Source organism: Magnolia sinica, chromosome 1 (genome assembly GCF_029962835.1).
Source record: "Magnolia sinica isolate HGM2019 chromosome 1, MsV1, whole genome shotgun sequence".
Classification (NCBI taxonomy): Eukaryota; Viridiplantae; Streptophyta; class Magnoliopsida; order Magnoliales; family Magnoliaceae; genus Magnolia; species Magnolia sinica.
This window is the reverse complement of record NC_080573.1, coordinates 114,269,951-114,296,320: the sequence shown is the minus strand read 5'-3', so window position 1 is coordinate 114,296,320 and position 26,370 is coordinate 114,269,951. Positions and strand designations below refer to the sequence as shown.

Genomic DNA, 26,370 nt, shown 5'->3' with positions numbered 1-26,370 from the left:
TGTACAAACATGTCTGATCGCGTCAAAATCTATTAACCATTCAACACCTCATTTCACCATGTTAACTTCAAATATGACAGTTGTCATATTCATGTCTTCTGTCATATTGACTTGCCGTTTTTTCCTTGCATTTTTTTTTTTACAATCTTTTTTAAAATGGTCGGGAATTTTACAAAAGAAGCATGAATCCTTCCATTGATTATTAGGTTTGAGCCGATCATCTTTCTTCAAATGTGGCTTCTTTGATTCCTGATTCAGATTATTCTTGACTATATTAGCGTTACTTAGGACCTCATGTTGTTCTTCTTTTTTGTCACGAAGCCTAGATTCTTCTTCTATTCGAAGAAACATTAGGAGGTCCTCTGAGGATATTTTCTCTTTTTTATGTTTCAAAGATTTTATAGTATCCTTCTGTTTAAATGTAAGTTTAGCTATAATGGTGGATACTTGAAGGATTCGTCAATATTAGTGTAATCGGCAATAATTTGTTAGATGATGACTTATAAGTTATAACTTATGTACTTGATTAATGACAAATTTTTCATCTAATATTTTGAATTCTAAAAACTGAATTACAATGAATTTTTTGTTGCCTTCATCCTCTGATGTGTATTTAGTGAGTAGCACCTGCCATCAATCCTTAGCAGTTTTCTTTTGACGGTAAACAGCGTACAACGAGTCAAAAAGAGCGTTGAAAATATAACCTTTGCATAGGTGGTCGTTACACTTTCAATCTTGTTGCTTTTGAATTTATTCCGTTGTATCGTTGTTAGATTGAGTAGGCACATAATCCAACTTGAGTGATGTGAGGAAGACATGCACCCTCAATTGTCGTTGAAAAAAATTAAACCGTCGAATGACATAATTTGAATAAAGTCAGAATGACCCATATAAAAGGTCATAATATTGTCTTAAAATTGTTAGGGTTAAAGCGGAAAGATAAAAAAAACTAATTACTTAAAGATAAGCTTAAGGCGCATTACGATGTCGTTATCTTTAAGGCAATATTCACACCCTACTGATGATTAAACCAATTTGTAAGAGGGTTACAAAAATCCACCTCCAGGATATAATAAGCCTCTTCTCCAAGACCAGAGAAATGTGGGTTTCAGCTTGTAAAACCGAAAAATCGCACCGCAAACACATTTTTACAGCTTACACCCCTGATTTCTTTTTTGTTACAATTTAACACTTGAAAATAATTTGTAATTTACTGCTTGAAAAACTGTTTACAATTTAGCGTCTAAAAACTACAACTTTTCAAAAAACATTTAAAATCGAAAATGGAGAAGAATGAATTGTTATTTTCGGATTGACCCAAAGATGGGTTTATATAGAGTCACAAGAAATGTTTTAAGTTCATTTTCACGGAAGACATTTTCTTCCGTGGTTTCTTTTCAAGAATGACATCCTTCCACCATTAATGGCATCTTTCCATCACTATTTCAAATTAAAATAATGTTCTATTTATTAAGAGGCACCACCATTCACAAATGAATGGTCACTACGAATCACCAAAAGCTACAACCCTATTTCTAATTTCTCTTTTATAAGTTTAAAAATATATATAGAGTTATTTTGAAAAAGCCTAACAACCATGGTATCAAATAACTTTCCTAACTATTTTAGTGTAGCCGTCTTTTTGGTTTTTTCTTGTGTGAAACTTTTAACTCCATAAGAAATGTTCACAAGAAGTGGAGAGAGCTTATAAAGCATGGCTACCCCTTTGTTTTCTCCCATTTCTACATTTTTCTCTTTCCTATCCTTTCACTTAATAACTACTTAATTGTTCGTTTGGTTGCACTAAATATCAATATCAATCAAAAACGCACCCAAAACCAACTGAGATAAATGTAAGAAACAGATTATTTCCATTGGATGAGTGAATTATTAGAGAAACAATTATATCATGAGATTTCATGGACTGCGAGTGAAGGATAACAAGTGATGGGGAGTAGGAAGGCCAGGAAATCTATCCATTCAAACATCTTAGAAGTTGAATTTTAAGATTTTCCTTCCTATCACAACTATAACAATGATAGTTGTAACAGATGATTTCTGTCAAATAATGGCCATCTCTCTCTCTCTCTCTCAAAAGCCAAACTCACAACGTTCCAAGCATAAGCAAACGTCTGCATACATGTCAGTCAGTGATTGCGCAATCCAGATTGCTGATCTGATCAGATTTCCAGATTAGAAGATACCAACCCTTCAATCTTTGGCCTTATTCTGTTGAACGTGGACTGTCATTGTATTACTTTATTGGTCCTGTTTGGTTGCACTCAATTCATCTTAGAGCATTCAATTCATCTTAGAGATTTTGGTAAGGATTACCAAAAAAAACAAAAACAAAAACAAAAAAAAATAATCTTGATAAACCAAAATCTATATAAATTATGAGATAAAATCATTTTCCAAGTGGCAGCCAAACAGACCCCAAGTATTTACTCGGCCACTGATGGGAGGTTTTCAGCATCTACCATGGTGGGCATCACTAGATCACTGGTCTGGATCAACGAACCATGAGCACACATGGACAGCACTTAAAGCCACTGCAGATTACATGTGCTGCAGCCAGGAGCACAACCAATGTTGTCAAAATTGTTATCATATTGTAAATTGTAATAAGGGTTCAATCATATCAAATTGCAAATTGTATCATGAGAATTTTATGATCTTCTTTTTAAATAAAAAATAAAAATCTGCAAAATATAAATAATTCAGAATTATTTTTTTTTATTACTCATCAATCATTCATTTCCCATCAATATGCACCTAATAATACCACTATATTATGATAAATGTTAGAGAATTTTCACTTCTTTTTTTTTTTTGCCATTCAAGAAATTTACCTTAAAAACATATAAGAATCAGTTAATAACTTATGTTCCTTTTTTCCTTTCTCAGGCGTGAAATCCCTTTGGAAAAGTGACATTGACTCGATAGACCGGAGAAAAAAGATATTTTGATTTCTAACCATCATTACCACAATACACACAGGTCAACATGATTGCAACCATCTATAGAAAGCATTCCAGATACATCATGCACATGGTACTAAACACAATCATAACAGCTGTTATTTAACAGTAACAGTGGTGACCGTTATGGGGGAGTAACACCCAATTTGAAAAAAAAATAATCATCATGGGCCGATACAAAACTGATACAAGGCCAATACAATTTTCCCCTTTAAAAAAATTTGACCTTTACAAAGTCGTAATGATGTAACTGCCTGTCTTTGCTGTTTACAACCACCATTACCTTCATTGAATACTATATCAATTTTGTATGCGACCAAAAAAGAAAAATAGTATATATGATGTAATCTCTTGTAAGAAACGTAAATAATAATAATAATAATAATAATCAACCTCTTCTAAATGATTCTTGAAGGCCCACCGATTTTAAATTATAAAATGAAAGCCAAGTTAAGCTTAATTATAAAAGAAAAAATACAATTTCAATTCGTAGGATTCCGATTATAGAATCGTAAAATTCATCTAAAAGGGATTCAAAGAGGGATTTAAATCATTTTGCTTAAGATTCCACTCAAATCATAAATTGTAGGATTTAGACAACACTGCATGTAACTACCAGTCTCTTCTTCCCCTTTTTTCTGCACAAAAGGTAAGGGTTAGCAAGAAAAACAGTAAATAATTCCATCACTCCACAATTTCATCATCCTGCAATTGGGATGAAAAAAAAAGAAGACAAATTCCATCTGAATGATATTATAACCTACCATATGATTCCAAAGGAAATTTCATGGAGAAATTCACCATCATTTACGAACACAGATGATTAAGGAATAGAATTTATATATTGACCACCGCTGTCCAATCCAGCCAACTTTAAGAAAAAGAAGATAAAAATGAATAGACCTGACTTCTCCAGGACCAAAATAATTTGGAAGTACTTGCAAATGCTGAAAGTATCAGTGAATGCATGGAAGCAAAAGTCTGCTTGGAAGCAAAAAATATATTTCTCTTCTGCGAGACCCCACCCCATGAATAAATTCAGAAACTGTCTCCACAGGCTGCAACTAAAAATCTTTGGCTGGAAAATCATGCCCATGAATCGAGGCATGGTCAGAATAAATATTGCTCCCTAAGATGATCGATCATAAATGCCTGTACATAGAGAATGGATGACAAGAACACAATCAGAAACTTCTCTTGCCATGAAAAATCATGAATAATTAGCAAACAGTCTCCAGGTACCCTCCAATTTGTTGCATGTCAGTGCCACAGCTTACTACAGAAACCATGGCGTGGTCTCTTGCAGGATACAATATCCAAAAATGAATCAACCAGTTGGCCTGCCAAGCTGCTTGGGTCATCGACCAGAGTCTGTATAAAGGTATTCACCACTCTACGCTCCTTTTCGGTTGATCTCAAGCTAAACCATGTGAGGAACTTCATTCTGAAATCCCGTTCGATGTGGCCCCCACATTCCAACCACCGGATAATCTTTACACAGTACTCGTAGGTCCCATCCAAACAATTGGACCTGCCTGTAATTCGCAATGGTGACCCATTGATCAAAGTGCTATCACAATCATACGCTTCTTCGTTCCCAGTGGGTGACCGCTTCTTGCAGACTTCTGTTCGGGATTCTACAGCAGGTACTTCCCTGATCGGCCTAACTGCCCAGGTCTCAGAGTCGCCACTTCCATGCAATTTTGCCCGGCCATTCTTCTCCATCCCCCCAGAATTGATATCATCTTCAGCCTCCACAGCCCGCTCTGAAGTACATCCTATATCTTCATCTCTGGAAGACTCAAACGGAGGAGTTGCAGCCGCATTCAGATCTGGCACTGAGACTACATTTAAATCAAGCTCACGCAGATCAACTGGTGGTTGGTCATCATCAACTGTTTCAGGTTTCATCGAACCATCACCACCACAACATTCTTCAAGATCGGCATTGCAAAACCCATCAAAACAACCTTCTTCCTGTGCCCAAGCTAGACGTAGAATCTTTCCGAGGTCTCGGACCTTGAAACCAGAAGACGCAGATGCTGAGATCTTGGGCTCTTTCTTCGCGCCAGATGAGCTTCCTTCGACGCCCACGTTTTCACTCTTTCGATCAGCAGCCATGGTCGAATCAGCATTCTTGTGTATTATCTCTACACTTTTGGTGAAACACTTGGCCTCGGAGTGACCAAAGTCACCGGTCTCCGTAAATGAGATTATCCGAAAAGTGTATTCTGTGCACGGCTGCAGGTTTGATATAAGAATCCTTCTCTGATCTTTTGGAAAGACACAAATGGGTTCCTTCTGATGCGGCTCTTCTAGGCTCTTGCAATACCAAAGCTTGTAGCCTTCGATATTATCCAATGATGACGAACATGTTTCCTTCAATACAATTACCAGAGATGAAGACGTCATATCTTCAAATTGGAACTTGCAAGCAGCGGGAAGTGAATCCTCTGCACAACAGAAACAAAGAGTTTACTCATCCGAATTACATAAATTATAGAATCTAATTGACAGAAAACAGGGATGGATGTTGCCCAAAAGCACCTCTGTGAGTTGGTTTGGCTTGAGAACTGCTCAGCCATGCATCTGCCTTCTCGATTGCAAGAGAGCAGAGCTTCTGCACATCGCCAGCAACTGAGAGCCTGCTGACAATGCCCCTTGCCATCTTGGCAGAAACACCATTTACAGGTCCCACCTCAGTCTCGATCTTAGCTTTAGCATCTCCTATAATGTCATGCAGTTCTTTAAACCTGGAAGTCCCATCCAGGAGCCTGTGACTCAAGGATATGCGATAGCAAAGAACATCTACACGTCGAGCCTCCTTGGCTATCACCAGTTGCTTCCTCCAACATCTGAAGTAATACTCCAGCAGTGACAAGATCAGTCCAAAGAGAACTCACCATCTGATGTAACTGTCATCACTACAACACCATTGACTATTCCTAATTTACCAAGCTACAAAAGTAAGAAAAGCTTCCCTCTACATGATGAGGAAAACAGTAATTATATGAACCTGAAACTGAGAACATGCAGTGTCCTTGGCTTTCAGATTGTACCTTGTACAAGAGGGTCCCGTTTGGGCAATCCATACGATTGGTCGGACGAGCCCAGCATGATGCACCACTCCCAAAAGAATCTATTTGATAGGACAATTTCATCCCTTCAACTGATAGCTTGCAAATGGATGGTTAAGAATAGAATACAGCAATATTCCACCACATTCAATTGTAGAATGGCAGCAACCGGATGTGTAGGATATTACAATTTGGGAGATTTTTGGGGATTTGTCCACCTATGGTGAGGTGAGGCCTGTCAGATCATAGGATCTCCAGACCATTGGCCCCACTAGTACAAAAAGAGATCTCCGGGATTCTGTGCACGTCCTCGGGTCAAGGATAATAAAATTCTTGACCTGTCAGATCATAGGATCTCTGGACCATGGGCCCCACTAGTACAAAATGAGAACTTTGGGATACTGTGCATACCCTCAGGTCAAGGATAATAAAATTCCCCAAGAGGGCACAGCTCCGGCTCAAACAACAAGTGGCAATTATCTGAAGTCCTTTTCATGAAACACAACTTACCCAATTATCCCCGAGACTTTACCACAAGAAGCGCAACAATAACTTCCATCTAGCTGCATGAATTCCCCAAGATCTGCAACCCCCACCTTCTGGCGTTGGAGTGCACATTCAATGTGGCAAGATAGGCCACACGAATCACGTTCAGCAGACTCAGATGTGCAGACCAGCCAAAGACTGGGATCCTTGTTGTCGTCAAATAGGTGACAAATGCAGCAAGAGCACCTCTTACAAAATGTGTCATCTGAGGACAGAACAGCTCTACAAGCAGAGTTTTTACAGATCCAGGTGCTAGGGCACCCATCATCTGGGGGCAGCTCCGTAGATGATGGAAGTCGAACAGGATTATCACCCTTTCTCTGTTGCTTCTTAGGAGTCTGGCTGCTGTTGGGTGTTGACTGACTTGAAGAAGTTCTTCTGGATTCATGGTTCTTGCAGCCTTTGCTAACTGTTTTGAGTAGCTGTTCTGTCATTTTGCACCAGGATGGTCCCGAATGTTTCCTTCCTTTCTCAAAACATGCACGAACCAGCCCTTTCTTTGCACAGGACTTCAAACATGCATGGACCGGACCTTTTGAAACATTACGCGCATTCACATTTTTCTCTGGGGTGCCTACAGCATGGAGAACATATAGAATAAGCCAAAAACTGCAAGAGGAACATCAAAATGTTACGTACTTCAGTACAAGTTACAGGTGAAATGGTGCATGGGGTATTTTTTTTATTTGAAAGATGACAGTTTTATCGATAGAAACGCAGTACCTAAACATACATAATCACAACACATTCCAAACAATACAAAGAAAAGAGCAGCCTCTCATAGAAGGAGACACCAACACCTAATCAATTACATAGCTTTTAGCCTTGTTAAAGACCCCCAAAATGCTCCCCAACAAATTACTGAAACAACAATTGTTCCTTTCCCGCCAAATTGCCCACAAACCCCGCAAGCTAAGTTAGCCTCCAAAGACACCTCCCTACCCTACCTATCCCTCCACCATGCGAAGCCCAAAAAAGATCCAAGATCGATTTTGGCATCATCCACGCCATCCCAAACAAAGACAAAATTTTATCCCACTGCCACACACACACCCCTAGCAAATAGGCAATGGACGAAAAAGTGATCAACCTTCTTAGGAGCATCATAGAGGACCAAACAAAAGATGAATGAGCAAGGGCTTCTCCAAAAGAGGATTCGCTTAACATCCTAAAGAAGGATTTGACTAAAAATAAACCCCTAAGGTATCTTGGAGCCATTTCATTGATTCCCGATCCAAACTAAGCAACACTCCCGAAAGCCACTTCAAGAAGTCAAGGAATTCATCCACATCATCATCTTTCAAGTTCCTTCCACGTGGCGGGGTCCAATCACCAGACAAACCTTGCCACAAGAAGCATTGGGCTAGAGATATACTTGGATCTGAAGACACAGAAAACAACCTTGGACAATCGTCTTTCAATCTAAAGCTACCCAACCAAATGACTTCCCAAAACCTCACATTATGCCCATCACCCACTGAAAATCTCACCCTATCCTTAAACCTTCCCTCCAACCCCATGATTGCCTTCCACATCCCCGTAGCCTTATATACAGACTTTTTTTTACCACCATCCCCTTTCATTCGCCTGATATTTTCTAATAATTATCTATTTCCAAAGACAATCCTTTCCTCATCCAAATCTCCATAGCCATTTGCCTAATAACACCTTGTTCATAGTTGTCAACTTTCTAATACGTGCACCACCACTAGAATTTGGTCTGTACACGCCATCCCATTTCATAAGATGGAAGTTCCTATTCTCCTTTGCATCATTCCATAAAAAGTGAAAGATTTGATAGGGTTGCATTGACTAGGACAAGCCTTCTGCCCAAAGATCACCACTTCCATGACGACAGTTACTTCCCAATACATAGCGGCAGCCCCAAATACACGGACAGGAAGGAACCCGCCCTACACCAAACACTACTGCAAACTTCTCTATGACCTCCTTAACTAAGTAGACCAATGCCCAACATTTCACATTTCAAAGAATTCACCTTTAAACCGAAACCACTTCAAAACAGCAGATAATTTTCCTCAAATTGTCCACATGAGCCTTATTTGCATCACAAAACAGAAGAGTATCATCCGCAAACTGAAGATGACACTTGAAATTCTCCCCTATCCACCATAAAAACACTTATCAACCCCAAAGATACTCCTTTCTCTAACATTCTGTTGGGGATTCCGCCACAGCAACAAAGAGAAGTAGAGAGAGTAAGTCACATTGCCTTAAGCCTCTAGAGGACTTGAAGAAACCCTTAAGCAACCCTTTAAATAGAATCAAAAACTTGGTTGAGCCAACACACATGTAGATCCACTTTCTTCGTTTATCCCCAAACCCAAGCCGACCCAACATATAGTTCAAAAAATCTCAATCAACAAGATCATACGCCATTTCCAAATCTAGCTTACAAACTATGCCATCACAACCGTGCTTGAGCCTCAAGTCCATGACTCCATACATTCGTAAGCAATCAAATCATTGTCCAAAATTTGTCTTCCATCCACAAAAGCACCTTAAAACTTGGATATGACCTCCCCGAGAATAGACTTGAGCCTAGAAGATAACATTTCAGCTAGAATTTTGTAGGAGGCTCCTAGCAAGCTCATCGGCCTAAAGTCCTTCAAACTTTATGTGCCCTCCATCTTCATAATCAATGTTATAAAAGATACACCCAACCTCGTCGAAAGCCTATCACCCTCAAAGAACTCCCGAATGAAAGCCACAATATTGAATTTAACTAGGCTCCAAAAGATTTATAAAAAATTAAAAATTAAAAAAAAAAAAAAAAAAAGAAGAAGAAGAAGAAGAAGAAGAAGAAGAAAAGCAAGGGGAAAACCATCTCGTCCTGGCACTTTATCCCTCCCCAACTCATCAGTATTTTCAGTATCTTGCGATGACATCGATATCCCATGATATGTCTGATATCCCAGCTGGGGGATACAAAACCCAGCTTTAATAATTATTTTTCATGGTATCATGCAATATACCCACACTTCTCCTTTATAACTTATTAATGTATCATGCGATATCGAAAGGGATAAAGGAAACCGACATTGTTTAGTCTAGAAAATCCTCAAAAATTCAGCTTCCTAGCATATTGTAAGGTTATTTCAAACGATCCTGATGCAGGATAATTAACCACTTGCTCTAAAAGCTCGAACTGATAGAGCATGGCGATTTAATCCCTTGATCTCATAACCCAGGCCCCAAATCTATGGGTTTCGCCTCACACGGGCCCAAAATAATTGGTTGCGCGAACCGCCCACCCCGAGTGTGCCCCTGTGTCCCATAGGCCGCCCCACTCAAGCCTGGTGTGAAAATGCCTCTGCATTAATCACCTTCGGTGAGGAATCTCGAACACAAGACCTCCCGCTCTGATACCAATTTGATGCATGATAATTAACCACCTGCTCTAAAAGCTTGAACGGATAGAGCATGACAAATTAATCCCTTTTTCTCATAGCCCAGGCCCCAAATCCCTGGATTAGGTCCTCAATCAAACCCTCCTCGTGAGCCCCAAATCCATTGGTCTCGCCCTTTGTGGACCCCAAATCCATGGGTACTAATCACACGAGCTCCAAATCCATGAGTTCTGCGAGCCACCCACCCCGAGTGTGCCCCCAACGTCCCATAGGCCACCACGCTCGAGCTCGATGTGAAAATGCCCCTGCATTAGGTCTGCTCTAGTTGTTGGAAGAAACTCTTTAAATTTTCCTCGAAATCGTAATCGGTAGTATCTTGGGGGGTTGGGGCTGGATTCTAAAGGGTGCGTATTTTTTTTGTTCTTTAGTTCTTCTTTCTTTCTTTTTTTTCATTTTTAGAGATTGTAAATAGTGTCAAATGCTAAGAAGTTCATGATTCTTCATGTTTTGAATGAAAATTTATGGATTTTGAGATTTGAGGAGATAGGTCGAGTAGCATTGGGAAAAAATCAAAATTTTCCAAATTTTTCCTCAAGTCGATTGCAATCTTAGTGTCCAAACACGAAATCAAACATATATACAACCTAACCTATACATTTTGGGCAATTTGGGATTTTTTTTAAATAATTTTTTAATTAAATTAATTAAAAATGTTAACAAATATATTTTTTTAAATCCATAGATATATTATTAGCTTTATACTACTACTTTTGATTTACACTTTTTCTTTTGCTTTTAATGCTAGTGTTTCCATACATGTCTTCTTACATTTATAAATTTTATGAATTGGATTTGAATAGTGTTGTACACAAGTCGAACCGAGTCAAGCTTAGCACAGCTCGGCTCAGCTCGGCCATTAGCTAACCCCAACTCGACTTGGCTCGGTCCTTGAGCTTGCCTTGCAAGCTCGGTTCGGTTCGGTCAGCAGCTCGGGCCAATTCGAGCCGAGCTCAAGCCTGCTCGGCATTTTCTCAAACAGGTAGAATGCATCTTTAATTTCTCACAGAATGTAAAATAGTAACAATATTTCATAGGTATTTCATCAAACACCTAGAGAACGGCATCAAAATCAAACACCTGGGCAAGTAACATCAAAATCAAACAGCTAATTTCATCAAACACTCGGTGAGTAGCATTCATATCAAAATAACGAAGTCGCCGAGCTAATTCAATCCGAGTCGAGGTTCGATCTGAGTTGAGTAGAGTCGAGCTCGGGCAAGCTCAAACTCGACTCGAAATTTTTTTGAGCTCCAAAAATCAGCTCAACTCGGTCCGAATCCAATTTCGAGCAGAGGCGAGTTGAGCTTTTCTGAGTCGAATCGAGCGAGCTGACCGAGCTAACTCGACTCGTGTACAGCTCTAGATTTGAATATGGTTGCATCAGTTCAATTAGATTAGCGCATAGATTAGAACCTTATACAAAGGAAACCTATTATGTGCATTTGTTTTTTGTATTTGTCTTGTTTAATAATCCCTGAAGTTTCATTGAAAAATCCGACCAATTTCCTAATGCTTCCCAACAACAACGATAAATTACGCGACATAACCAATATATCCCGTGCAATAACTGATATATATATATATATATATATATATATATATATATATATATATATATATATATATATATATATATATATATATGTATGTATGTATGTATGTATCGCAATGGTACGATACATTGCATGATAACAATACAAAAAACATTGCAACTCATCCACGAACTTGATTTCTTCCTTCGAAATTGGCAAATCTAAGAAGACCACTTCCTCTACCAAGAAGGACTAGAAAGAAAGATTATCCAATCTTGGCCTTAACACATCCTCCCTTGACAATAGTTGCTAATAGAAACTAACAATAGCCTCTCCCACGTTACCTTTCTCTTCCCTTGAGCCGCACACCCCCCCCCCCTTTCAACCAGGTAACCTCAATCATTATCTCCACTTAATCTCTTCGTCCCTCAGGTGACTCTTATACTCTAAAATGAGTGCATCCCGATCAGTTATCTCCCCTTCCAATAACTCCCAACCCTCGTCAATATCTAACAATTGCACTTCATTGAGAATAGCACCCATCTCCTTTTCCCTCCTACCATAAACTTCCTTTTTCCACCCACCAATCGACCCTTTTAAAAGCCTCATATTTTAAAAAGGACAAAGCCTGAGTAACCATCAACCACAAAAGAACTCTGAATGAATCAAAAAAAAAACCCCCACCAACAGCTCAAGGTCATCATCGCCCATAGGTTCGACCATTGTCGAGAGTCACAAACCATTACTCTCCTTGGAAGGTTGCTCTCCATAAAGGAGAACTGTAGAGCAAGCATTTCTAAACAAGCTTGAAATAAGCCTAACTTCACACGTGAGATGACTTTACGAGAAAGGAACATGTGTTGTAGAAGCCTCAGACGTCGCACGAGCCTCTCCCCTCACACGATTCCCACCAAACTCATCCCTCTCCGCACTATGTGCCACTTGGCCCGCGAGGATTCTATTGAAATCTCTCCTCCACGTGTCGATCGGAGATGATGCCTGAGGGCCAATTTTTTTGGGACTCGAGAGTCTCGTCGCATCTTAGATAAAAGCACTGCCACCCTCTTAACTCCTGCGAGCAACTAGCACCACCTAGCCGGTCAAGCGGACATGTCAAGCAACTACACCTACTGAACACTAATTGACCTCTATCCACCGTGTGACCCACAAATAGTCAATGCATCAACGTCATCCTACACCGCCAGAAATGTGTCAACCCCATCTCCCTCATCCCCCCTCCTTGCTACTCTTGAAGACTACCAAAGTACTCTCTCTTAATTGTTGCCTCCACAACCCTAGCTACCCACTGCCCATGATGCGACAGGTGACACACGGTCAGAGGAACATACGGTACTCCGACAGAGCAAACCTCCTGAACTCCCTTCATGAGCAGCTTCCCGACCCCCTCCCTCTCGACTCTCATAATCTTCATAGATAGCTTGATATCTCCTACGACTCACCTCCTGAACTCCCTTCATGAGCAGCTTCCCAACCCCCTCCCTCTCGACTCTTTCATAATCTTCATAGATAGCTTGATATCTCCTACAACTCGATTCACCCACTCTAATGCTGAAGAAGAGCGACTCCTGACACATAAACGCGCCACCTGGAGCTCAACGAGGTCCTCCACAACAAGGTGGATAGCCACCAACTTCCCAAAGACACACCCAAGAAGATTTCCAGCACCCACAACTACAATGGAAGATCCCGCATCTGAAACCAGACCTCTTCCTACCTGAGCATTGACCAACACTCCCACCTGCAAATACCACGAACTAGATCATCCCTGAACAAGCTCCCGAGCAATAGGTCCCGATCGATCTCCGCTCCCAACTTCATCGAAGAAGCATCTCTGAATGGTTTAGCATCTTCAAGACCCCTTAACCACCCTATAGTTCGAGTCAAGCCACTCCTCCACTTCAATGATTGAGGCAGCCAGGATGAGGTCACCAACGATCTTTCGAAGAAGTCCTCAGCAACCTAGAACTTCCTTAGATGAACCCGAATCGTCAGCCCATCAGCCTCTCAACTTCTCCACACCCACCCTCCTTCCTTCTCATCAGTTGGCAAAAGGATGTTCTACACCTCCATTCTCACCTCCTCCACACCCACTCCCTTCCCCTCGAACCCATCTACACCCTCCTCTTTCGCCATACCTCCCACACCATATCCTTGAATGACCACAAACCCCTCAACCCCACTCTTCCTATTCTCCCCACCTTTGCCCTCATAGAGATCACTTCCTTATTAGCAATCTCTGGCTCGAATCTTGCCATCTTTTCCTCCTTTGAAAGATCTTCCCATTATACACAGCAATGCCTTCATTTAGCCTCGTTGAAGTTCAACGTTTGAACAAAAGCAAAGCCCCTGATCTCTTCAATCCCTTCTTCTTCAAGATAATCACTTCCAAGACCTACACATTGTTCCCAAATGCCACTTCCTCCAATCACTTGAAAGGTTCCAAATAAATAGTGTCAGAAGCTCCATCAACTCCCTTCTTCCCTTGCTTCTTAACCCCCATCTGGATCGATGTAAATCTTCTCCCTAACCTCCCAGGTTCTTCGTAGAGATCTTCCTTTCCCGTTCTATCAACCTCCTTCATATTGATGTTCCCCTTGACTGGAATCATGCCACCATTGTGTCTGTCAACCAGACGCCTCTCAAGCGACCGCTTCTTGACCGAAAACCTTTCTTTGGCTCACACTTCCTCTTTTCCTCCTGGCTTCCCGCAGCTTCAGTCCTAATAATGGGGTTAATATCTAAACTGACAATTTTAAAATTCTTGGCACAATAGTCTTCTATTTATTTTTCCATTCTTTTATTCTCAATGAGAAAGGCAGTACAACAATAGTGTTGCTTAAGGTATTTAAGACATTTTTGTAGCGTCTAAGAGTTTGTTTAATTAGTTATGTGCACATCCATGTATGAATATGGTTGTTATAATCCTAGACTTGCATTATAAATATCCAATCAAATTGAAAGCTCCTTTGTTTTTTTACATTTACATCTCAAAAGATAAATGTGATTAGAACCAGTGTTCGAAATATCGGTATCGCACTATGTACCGCAACCTTGGGATACAGATACGTATCGGTTATCGCACGGGATATATCATTTGTATCGCATAGTTTATCGCACTTTTTGGGAAACATGGGGAAACATTGGGAAAATGGTTTAATTTTTTAATGATACTTTGGGGATTGTTTAAAAAGCCCTTAATACACACTTTTAAATCATAACATCTTTAAAAAAATATGTACATAATAAGTTTCCTTTGTATAGGGTCCTAAGCTATGCGATGTTTAACTGAACTAATGCAACTATATTTAAATTGGATGCATGATATTTATAAATATATCATAGTCATGTATGAAAAACCAATTCATTGAAAAGCAAAAGAAGAACTGAAGAAGTAAAATTTGGATATAATCTCATGTGGACCACACCACAGGAAAACAATAATGATTGGATATCCACCATTAAAATCCTCCTAAGGCCCCCTATACTGTTTATTTGACATCCAATCTGTTGATTGGTTCATAAAGACCTAGATGAAGGGAAAAAATAAATATCTGGTTGGATGACACATAAACATCACTGTGGGCCTTAAAAAGGTTTCAACGGTGGAAATTAACAGTTCCACTGTTTCCTGTGGTATGGTCCACTTGAGTTGTGGATATGGTTCAATTTTGGGCTGAACACCTAAAATGATCAGTAAAAACGGATGGATGGCGTGGATAAACCACGTGCAATCACAGTGGGCCCAACAGAGTTTACTCGGTACGAGCGTACCCACGTCGTCCGTCATTGACGAAAACAGATTGGCTACTCCACCAACCAATGGCGGATGGTTAGTGCTCTGTGGGCCCCACTATGATGTATGTGTTTCATCCATGTTGTCCATCTATTTTTCTAAATCATTTTATGATATTACACAAAAAATTAGGTATATGTCAATATCAACTAGACCACATTACAGGAAATAGTGTGGAATGAATGTTGACCATTAAAAACTTTTTGGGGTATTGGATCTAGCTGATATTTGTTTTTTCCCTTCATCTAGGTCTTTATGACCTAATCAACATATTTGATGTCAAATAAACAGTATAGTGGGCCTTAGGAGGATTTAAATGATGGATATCCAATCACTATTGTTTTCCTATGGTGTGGTCCACCTAAGATTTATATCCCTCTCGTTTTTGGGATAAAGCCCTAAAATGATCTTTAAAAATGGATGAACGGAATGGATGAAATGCATACATTATGGTGGGGCCCACAGAGCACCGACCACCATCCGCGGGCTGGTGTCAGGGGGAGTAGCCAATCCGTTTCCGTCATTGACAGCCCCAATGCCACATGACCAACTTATGTGGGTCCCACCATGATGTATTTTTTGTATCCACACCGTCTATACATTTGAAGAGATCATTTTATGGCATGAGCCAAAAAATGGGTTAGATCCAGAGCTCGAGTGGACCCCACCATAGAAAACAGTGGAGAGAGTGACTCCTTAAAGGTGGGCCCTTAAAATTCCTAAATTTAGGGATCAACCCCTTAAATTAGATGGGAAAACGGATGGATGGCGTGGATAGACCACATACATTAAAGGTGGGCCCAACTGAGTTTACTGAATACGATAAGAGCGTACTCCGTAACCCACCGCACGATCGAAACCCCTTTTCACGGAAGCGGATTGTGCCCTGAGTAACTCAGTACGCTTATCGTACTGAGTAAATCATGTGGGGCCCATCGTCATTGATGCATTATATCAACTCCATCTATCCGTTTTATCATATAAGTTTAGCGCTATAAAGAAAAAATTAATAATATCCAAATCTCCAGTGGACCACACCACCTGAAACAGCGTGGATTGAATTCTACCGTTAAAAAGTTCTTTGGGGCCCAAAGAAGTTTTTGATCAAGATGATATTTGTGTTTTACCTTCATCCATGTCTATGTGATCTTATAGACAATTTGGATGAAAAATAAACATCACTAGGGCCTTAAAAAGGTTTCAACGGTGGAAATCAGTACTTCCATTATTTCCTTTGGTATGGTCTACTTGAGAGTTTGATATAACTCAATTTTGGGCTCAACCCTTAAAATGATCTTCAAAAACTAATGGACGGCATGGAGATATCACATGAATTCACAGTAGGCCCAACAGAGTTTACTCAGTATGATAAGAGCGTATTGAGTAACTTTGTACGCAATCCGATTTCCCTTTTCACCCCCATCTTCGCGCCCTTCTTCTTCGTTTTCCCTCTCCTTCATGCACGCAGAGGTTCCGACAATTGCGGCGACGACGATTCTCGTTCCGGAGGAAGGGGTTCCTCAATCTGGCCCGATTTCTCGCCGGAATCTCCGAGAAATCCCCACAAATACTCTCCAATCAACAATGGAGGAGGGAAATTGAAGAAAATTGCGAGAAAATTCAAGAAAATCGTACTTACCTATCGAATGGCCCGCCTCCGATCACCAATCTTCGCGGGTACTCTCCGATTTCTCCTTTTTTTTTTTTCTAATTCAAATTTTTTTATTCTCCACCTATACGCATGGCTATTTATGGACGGATGTGTGTTGTTGGCTACAGTGGGACCCGTGACTCCGTGAGTCTCCTGCAAAGCGTCCGTGGGTGTGCGATATCAATGATATATCGTGCAATATCTGAATTTTTGCATTTTTGGTATCTTCCGGGCATTATCGCCCGGGTATCGTCTCGCTGGGGGCTGATAACAATAATGTCGGCCGATAGTATCGATATTTCGAACACTGATTAGAACCATGGTTGTGAGTTTTCTTCAGTTTCTTGCTAGGGTCTATAGGGACTGTTTGTTTGTGATCTTGGAGGTAACTGATTGAATGTTGTTTTCTAGTTTCTCACAAATGTTTGTAGAAGCCACTTGTTTCCGTTGTTTGTGATTTTGGAAGAGATTGGTTGGGACTACTAGTATAAAACATAAGGTTTTAGACTACATCACTCATGTCCAGTGAGACATTCAAGATACCATGTAATTGGAAAACTCAGTAAAACTCACCTGTTGTCTGTCAGATTTAAACCTTCACTGAGTCTAATATTTTTTTGTGGGACAAGAAAACCAGGATGACTCAGGCAAGTTCCAAGTCAACTTGCCAAGTTGGCCACCCTTGTTTCAACAAGTTCTTTCCATCTCTTCAGACAAGAAGTTTCAACCAAAGGATTCCATGTGTGTTTTTCCAATGCATTAATGTTCTTAAGAGCTTTCAACAAGATAAACCAGATGATGGACAGGGTTGAGAACATTTTCTTTTAACTCACCATATCATCCTATGATGGTTTTATTGTGACTATTCCAATTCTTGTCTCAATCACAGTTAAGTCATATTCCTAGCGTGGTTTACCTATGGGACCCAACAATGACACATACAGCATCTTTGTTAGTGCTTTTGCTATGGCTCTCTGTTGAAAGGGTGTCCAATAGAGCCAATCACCTCTTTCAGACTCCATATGTCCGAAAACGGCATCGAACTGTCATTCCTGAGGTCGCTCCACCCATAGCTACTGCATCATCCCTGACTCCTATGGAAAACGGCATTGACCTATCTCTATATGATGTTGCCTTTTCTACTCATTCAAAGGTGAAAGCAAAATATTATACAATATCCACCTCACGTGTTTCTCAGTGGTACTTCACCTTATGTTTTCTGTAGCAGCATCTCCCAAGATTCCTCTTGTATCATTCTACAAACTTGCTTCTAGAGACCCAAGTTGGCAAGATGTTGCTCTTAAAAATATTGTTATTCCATCCATTCAAAGGTGCAAAATATAACACAATATCCTATTTCCATGTACCTTGACAATATTTCACTTTATGTTTTTCAAGCAGCATCAGCCGCAAGTCATCCTATGAACTTGCTTTCCAAGACCCAAATTGGTGAGATGCTGCTCTCAAAAATATTGTTCTACTCATTCAAAGGAATATGTGTGTGTGTGTGTGTGTGTGTGTATGACACAATATCCTATTTCCACATTCCTTGACAGTATTTCATGTTCTGTTTTTCAAGCAGCATCTGCCAGGATTCATCCTGCAATTTTGCTTTTCAAGACCCAAACTAGAAAGATGCTATGGAAGTTGAATTTCCACGCATTACAAATTACACTTGCAGCCCATATTCATTTGGTGTACTCTTGGCGTAGTGGTGCTCCTCTGTGTTTCTGTATTAATGAGTAAAGAAGGAAAAGCAACGCAAGCGGATGATATGGTTCTCATGGGAGATGATACTCATGAAATCAATTGCATTCATAAGGTTCTTCCACAACCTTTGAAACGAGGGATCTGGGTCCAATTCACCCATCTCTTGGCATATAGGTCTTACATACACAGGATATTGCCAATCAAAGGAAACTCAGTTGATAGTAGATGTTTAACTGCAAACTGACCTATGCTCCAGCTATTTTCAGTAAGAAGCTTAGATTTGACATGCCAATGCTTCCCGTAGACTCCACACTTTATTGTCAATTTGTGGCAGCCCTTTTCTTTTTCTTTTTTTCTTTTAAGCTTTTTTCCTTATGGTTCAAATATTGCATTTCAATTTATCAAGTGTTTCTGTTCACAATCCTATGCATGATTCATCTCCTTATAATGCAAAAACTTGTCTTTTGTTATAAAAAGGAACCATAACTCTTGATCTTTTCTACAATACTACATCACACTCCAGCTTCTTTTATGGTTGTGCGGACTTATAATAATGCAAACTAGAGCCTTCAAAAAAATAATGATGTGAACTGGGCCGATTCTCATGTTGATTGACAAATAATTACTAGGTATGGTGTATATTTTGTTCGCTTTTATTTCCTAGAGTAGAAAAAAAGAGTGTTGCTTGCTCAAGCACCAAAGCCAAGATATTCTATAATGGTAAAGATGGCCGTAATGGTCATCACTGTTACAATATGGGCCGTAATGGCTGTTAGGCCTCTTTTTTTAAATATGTCTCAGCCCTGTACAGGCTTTTTTTTTTTTTCTGTAATGGCCATTACACCCTTTTTGGCCCTGTAACACGTAATGGCTACCACCATTACTGTTACATAATGGCCATTATGTAACCATATCAGCATACCTTGACCAAAGCTAAAAATACCATGAGATGTCTAGTGCTATAGCAGGATGTAGATGGATTTGATTTATTTTGCTCAATCTTGGCACTTTGATAAACATTCCACATGCATTGTACGATGATAGTAAAAGGGAAATGGCATTGTCTGTCAATCATGGCTTTCATGCACATACCAAAAAATTGAGATTGGCTATCATTTTGTCTATGGGAAATTATAGTGGGGTAAGCTTCTCCTTTAAATGTTTTTTCTTCAACAATTGTCGATATTCAAGTCATGATTTGGAGCACATCATGCTTCTATGTCTTCTAAGCCTTCATTGTACACTTGTCCACTCCTCGCTTTGTTTCCTCTATCCTCCATTCTCAGGCTAGAAAATAAAGTCTTCAAGCTTTCAAAACATATGTAAGAATAATATAGACAAGAGAAACTAGGGATTTGGAGTCAAAGAACCTTGATCTCTTGTGAAAGTGGCTTTGGAGATCTAGGTCGGAGGAAGGTGCCTTGTGGAAAGAAACCATAGCTAACAAGTATGGATGCCAAGATGGGAGGAGGATGACCGGGGACATGGCTTCTTGCCAAGGCATCGGCATTATGAAAATGGGTCATCTTTATGAAGCAGAAGTTTATTAAGGGCATTGGGTTCTCTCTAGGAAATGGGGAGAACTGATTTTGGGAGCATGTGTAGCTTGAGGAATCCTCCTTGAAGACCAGAATAAGCTCCTCTCTCCACATTGAAGTATTCTAATCACCGATTGCTTTTCCTTTTGTGGTACCGCAATAGTCCACTTGCCCCCTTGCCGAGGATTCCTCCTCAATGATGAGGGGGAGGGGTATGTTTCTCTTGGGATTGTCTCCAGTTATGTTGTGTCTAGTGGAGGGAGAGCCGGATAGGATGGTGTGGCAGATAGATAAGACAGGACAATTCTCGCTTCAATCTTTCTATCATATGATTCGTGATTCCGGAAGGGGCAATGCGGATGGGCAGACAAGGCATGTGTGGGTGTGGCACTATTAACGATGCTCCCCCAGAGGTCACAGACTTGGGTAAATAGCAAGGTGGACAGTCAACAATCTCCAAAAGCAGTTGATGATTATTCCTGCTGTTTGTCTCATGTGCATGAGTGTTAAATCAGCTGATCACCTCTTTGTGCTCTGTCTGTTTATGTGGTAGGTGTGGGATGCCTTCCTAAGGAACTTTAATTTGTATTAGTCAATGCAGTCTCAATAGGGGGCCTTTTTATGGCAGCGCACAGAGTGGGGCTAGGGGAGCAATCAAAGGTGGTCTGGAGGCTGAGTCTGTTGGTTGTCCTTTGGGCAATATTGGGAGAAAGGAATGGAAGATGCTTTCGAGATGGGAGCAATGGGACTGAGTGGGTTTGTAGGAAGGCAAAGTTATATGTAGTAGATTGAACTTCTCGTACAGATGCTTTGAAGGATTTTAGGTTTTTTTTTTCTTGGGTTGTAGTTGGTGCACCATCTCGGCACCTTTTCAATAAAACTTCCATAACCTTTCAAAAAATATTTAATAATAGTATAAACAAGAGATTTGGGAAAAAAACATGAATAGTTGTGGCATCCCAACCTAGACAAGCCAGAAGTTGATTTTTTAGATTCAAAACAAGCAAAGTAATGTCAAATTGAGAGCCCAAGGTATATATGAACAAAACATTATCTCAGCGTGTGTGTAAATGTTTTGTTTGAGATGTTTCTTTTCTTGTATCTTGTTCTCACTAAGTGACACGTCATGGACAGAGGTCATTTGACCCATGTTTTATACAGGTCATGGCATTCTCTAGTTCTGCCGATTTTCAATCAATTAGCACCCATATGTGCAACTAGGTATTCAAATCATTGTACTCTTCAATCCAATTTCCAAGAAATAGTCATTGAACTACTGTACAACCCTCCAAAAAATTAGCACCCAAAGGAACATGCAGTGCCAAACTGCTCTTATTTTTGTTAGGACCAACATTTTGTACATGTGGGTGGGACCCACCCTTAGTGATCCAGATCATTCATCTGGTGAGATCAGTGTTTTAAATAGCTACGCTATGAAGCGTGTAGCTTACACTACATAGCGTAGCTTAGTCTTAATGTTATGTGGCTCATGAAAACACCTTAAGATGCATGTAGGCTGCGCTATATGATTAATTTGCATACAATACATGCTATGTAGCTCACATTACAAGTTATTTTTCACTAGAACATTAAAATCAATTGATGTTTTCAATGATTTATTACATTTTTCTATGTTCAATAAAAATTAGTTTAACCTTTTCAATGCTTTTAGTAAAATGATATAAGTAGCAATATTAAACCAGTGTCATTGCTCTTTTTTTTTTACTTTTATATATAATCAGTGCCTTTCTTATTACTTTAGGTTGCATTTGGTTGCACCAAATATCATGAAATTTTGGTAAATTTCATTATTAATTAGTCTAATTTGGTGCAGAATATCATGAAATTGGTGCAACCAAGCGCAACCTTGATTAAAAATTTAGAAGTAGCTTGTAGCATAAAAATTTAGAAGTGGCATGTAGCTTATGCTACACGCTATGCAGATTACGCATCATGCTTCAAAGGGGTGAACACCACGCTACATGCCATTCGCTATTTAAAACACTGGGTGAGATGCACCGTGGTAATTGATGCTAAAAGCTTCTCAGAGGCACAGTCCTAGCATCAAACTTTAGCCTGCAAAAGATGGCATATGCCAACAATTCAACTGCTCCTGGAGATAAAGAATCAAGGCTGGACTGTTTAGTTGTGGTAATTTTGGTCCATCTCTCATTAACTGTGGGGTGGACAATATGGGTCCTTAGAAGGTGGGGCTCACCTATACAAAATGCTGACCAGGAAATCAGGAATAAACAGCACATCAAATAGCAAAAATAAATAACGGTTGAGAAGTATAACTAAGCAAAATCCACTCGAGTCTCCAACATAGATTTTAACTCAAAAAATAATAATAATAAATAAAAATAAAAATAAATAAATAAACTCTTTCAGAATATAAATGTGTCCAATTGGTGCACACCTATCTCCCACCATCTAAGGACTGTAAATGGGAAACCCAACACATTTGAGATAGGCGTGCAACTTCATGGCACTACCAATGGAGATTTTTTATTTTGAAAAATGATGAATTCAATAAACCACAAAAAGAGATACAGTGCCCAAGAGATCCACAGCAACATGTGACCCTCTTGTCACACCACCTACATCTACAGGCAGATCAACCACACATCAAAACAACAAACCAGGAAAAAACAAAAACCACTGTCCCAAAAGCCATTCCCAAGAAAGGACTCATCCCATATCAATTGATTCCCAATCTCTTTCCAGACATCCATACAGTAAACCAGAAAAATACGGCAAGACTAACACCCATTCCAGCACTATCTATGGACTCATGCACCTTCTATGGACTCCCGGCCAACATTATTAAACAATAGCCGGAAAGAGATGTGTGCACCAAATCCAAGTATACACTCAACACTGTCACCACGAGAGAGTTAAATCTGTTAATCTCTCCACTTTTTTTTTTGAGTTGTAGAGTTGGGTTGTATTCTTTCACGCTTTCTCACACGCTTCTTAATAAATAAATATATAAATAATTGTTCTCTCTCAAAAATGGACCTTTAAACATTTGTGTGTAGGGGAGCCAAAACTTGGACCCACTCTGACCTATAATTATGACCATCCTTCCTACTTTTTGTTACAAAATAATGTGACTTCATATAGCATAACCAAAACTAATAAACGACAGCTGTATGTGTCAGTCAAAATGGGAAATAAGAATAATTCCCTCCCCATACGCAGAAGGGTACACAAAATGTATAGGGAATTGTCAATTTGTAACATATATGTTGTAGAGGATCATTCCTTCTCCCTCTGTGTGTGTGTGTTGATCCCAGACCACCATTGCTGAATGGTGGGATATACGAGTGCACCAACTCCTTGTGCACATTGCACGGAAGTGCGCACTGGATTATCTCATGCAACGGGTTGTAGGTATTATTCCTCGTATACACACATACATAAATCCTGCCCACCACGTCGAATGGTGGGAGATAAGAGCACACCAACTCTCAAGCATTGACAGTTGACCCACACGACCGCACATGCAAGCAAAAACATGGGCTGGACACCATTACAAACAACATGACCAAGAACCAGTGCGCACGCACATTTCCCATCATACGACGAATCCAACATCTATTTTGAATATGGGTTTGAAAAATCTCACTATGAAATTGCAGCAGGCTAGCCGCCAACTGTCCTTGGCTGGTTAGAGAAATATGCACACCGAAGATTTTCCCTACACATAAATATATCCAAAAACACGATCGCTCCGCTCTCCAGAAATAGATGAAAAAAACAGCAAACCTAATAACAGAAAAACCTTAAAATTTGAGACAGAGAGAGAGGGAAAAGGGGGAAAAAAGGATTTGCAAAGCGAGAAGAATCGAAATTCATATCAAAGAAAACCATAGATCAGGAAACATACACACAATTCAAAAAAATCAAAAATTAAAGAGAGAAAAGGAGAGATCTGAGGAGTACCTGGAATCTAGGGTTTCTGGAGGAGAAAAAGAGATGGGGCAGTTTTGGAGGGTTCTGCAGACATTAGAAAATTTCTGTGCGTTTTGAGATTTTTTAAGGAAAAAAAAAATAGAGTTGCGAGGGTAGAATAGGAAGAAAGGGTTTTTGCTTTTGGTGGGAGAGTAGAAGACATACGAGTCACGTGGAAAAGGGCTTTGGCCACATTGGAGTTTCGTTGTGGGAGGAGGTGGGAGAGGAATCCCCCGAGAAAGAGGAATCTGCGAGAGAGAGAGAGAGTCGTGGAGTTGAAGGAAAGGTAAGGAAGGTAGACCTGTTCAACCTTGTATAAGCCAACCAGAAGCCGGCACGTGAGCACGGATAGAGATTTAAGAAACCCGGCTGGTGTGGGAAGGGTATTTTCACTTTTCAGTGCTGGTAAGTGGGACGACGGTCGGTAATATCTAGACCGCTGGTTTCTGGAGTTTCTCTCGTGGTCGACAGATGGACGGTTAGGAAGAGAAACACGAGAACGGTCCACATCCGAACGAGAAAGAAAAGTATGAGAGATTTGTCGATGGGATCTCCGTTATGGGAGACTTTTGGGGAATGGGTGTATCCACGGTCTGACTCGACGGTCCAATGATCTGGATGACTGAATGGTGGGCCCCACGTGGATTGAGAAGCCCGCGTGTGGACTGTGGAAACGCGCCACGGCATGTCGTGGAAGGAGTGTCGTCATTGTAGATAGGTGGGAACGGGATCTGTGGAAACGCCCAGGCGGATTCTCTCGGCGTGGACTGTACACGTGTCAATACATTAGTGCCGTAGACGCGCGTTGCCTGTGTCTCGGCCACAGGAAGTTCCTGTGGTATGTAGTTATGTGGGTCCACACAGATTCCCAGATTCTCGAGATAAATCCACTCCGTCCATCAGTTTCTCATTATCACATTAGCACAGGAATCCAAAAATCAATTAGATTAAAAACTCAGGTGGGCCACACCGCAAGAAAAAGGACGGATTGAATTCTGACATTGGAACTTTGTGGGATCAACAGAAGTATCGTATGGGGATGATATTTTTACCTACAGTATAAGTCTAAGTGGTAACAAGCCTAGGAACGGTTTGGATTGCATATAAACATTATGGTCGGCTCCGGCGGGTTTTGACTGCGTAGACTTTCATGGTGTGGCCTACCTTAGTCTTGAGTCTATCTTATTTTTAGAGATACGTCTTACTGTGATTTTAAGAAACTGATCGACGGAGTGGATTTGTCACGGGAATCTCTGTGAACTCCACGTAGCTTTCGCCCACAGGAACTTCCTCTGTCCGGGGGCACAGGCAATCCGCCTCCTGCGGCGGCGCGTGTGTTGCGGCTGCTGGCGTGTAGGTGAGCGTGAGCTAAAACTAGGCCGGTCTCATCCGCGCTGCATGGGAGATTCAAGGGGCGATCGCAGTACGCATGCATCAACGCACACGTGTACCTGATCCAAGCCATTCATCAGGAAATGACCGTCTTTTTAAGGCTACCACGTACAAAAATCAGGTTGTTCCATTCATAAGGTGTGCAAGAAACATGATTTGAATGGAGATCTTTGACGTGTGGCCCACCTGTTGTGGCAGGCTGATTAATGGTCTTGATCTAAACATCTGTTCCAGGTTGGCACGCATGCCATGATCCTCTACTTCTATACATGAGGAAGTTTAGAAAGTGCCAACTGTCCACGTGCCAACTTAACGGATTGACTGCCTTGTTTTTGGGCCATTCACATGGTGGCATAAGATGCAGACTGATCTGGACCGATCATGTTGTGAGATTCTAACCACGTGATTGGTAACCTGATGAATGGTTAAAAAAGAAAACATGCAGAAGTCAAAATCAACGGTTAAATCAAAGTGTTGAATGTGATTATTTCAAGGCTACAATCCAAGCCCACAGTTTGGACGGATAGATTTTGACCCATGCATGCCACGTGAAAGGATAGATATAGCTTCTCCTAGCACAAATGACTGGCTTGGAATAGCTCATACGTGCGACACTTTGCACACGTACAAAATAATTCAGACCATCAAAACGAATCCCATTCTCGATAGGACGTACTGATCAAATGATCCTAGACATCTTATCGTACCCGTAGTTTTGGATAATTGACCACTTTCCTTTTA

At 40.4% G+C, this 26,370-nt stretch overlaps 2 protein-coding genes across 6 annotated transcripts in view; one reads left to right on the top strand and one right to left on the bottom strand.

Annotated features, from left to right (window-relative positions):
- Positions 1–3,804: 3,804 nt before the first annotated feature.
- LOC131254798 (VIN3-like protein 1) lies at positions 3,805–24,521 on the bottom strand. Of its 5 annotated transcripts, none has more exons than XM_058255537.1 (5): positions 24,403–24,521; positions 24,229–24,282; positions 6,569–7,213; positions 5,529–5,836; positions 3,805–5,434 (listed from the first exon to the last, which is right to left on the bottom strand). In XM_058255537.1, exons 3-5 carry the CDS (start codon positions 7,036–7,038, stop codon positions 4,242–4,244), a joined length of 1,971 nt encoding a protein of 656 aa, XP_058111520.1. In that variant the 5' UTR covers positions 7,039–7,213; positions 24,229–24,282; positions 24,403–24,521; the 3' UTR covers positions 3,805–4,241. The 5 variants fall into 5 exon arrangements, with proteins under 5 accessions (XP_058111520.1, XP_058111499.1, XP_058111512.1 ...); XM_058255516.1 differs by having other exon boundaries at positions 6,569–7,178; positions 24,403–24,488; XM_058255529.1 differs by having other exon boundaries at positions 6,569–7,178; positions 24,229–24,302; positions 24,403–24,458.
- A 1,581-nt stretch (positions 24,522–26,102) lies between these two features.
- The window catches only part of LOC131254789 (uncharacterized protein At4g26485-like), an 82,125-nt gene continuing 81,857 nt past the window's right edge, over positions 26,103–26,370 (top strand). Inside the window, exon 1 of the mRNA XM_058255510.1 lies at positions 26,103–26,109. The gene's annotated coding sequence lies outside the window, so the exon portion shown is untranslated. The remainder of the gene's footprint in view (positions 26,110–26,370) is intronic.

Excerpts from the sequence above, each read along its gene's own strand:
- LOC131254798 (XM_058255537.1), bottom strand. The coding sequence starts at position 7,038 with ATGACAGAACAGCTACTCAAAACAGTTAGCAAAGGCTGCAAGAACCAT. Across the intron at positions 5,837-6,568 it reads AAAGTCTCGGGGATAATTGG|ATGTTGGAGGAAGCAACTGG; the intron begins GTAAGTTGTGTT and ends GTATTACTTCAG. Across the intron at positions 5,435-5,528 it reads AGCCAAACCAACTCACAGAG|AGGATTCACTTCCCGCTGCT; the intron begins GTGCTTTTGGGC and ends TCTGTTGTGCAG.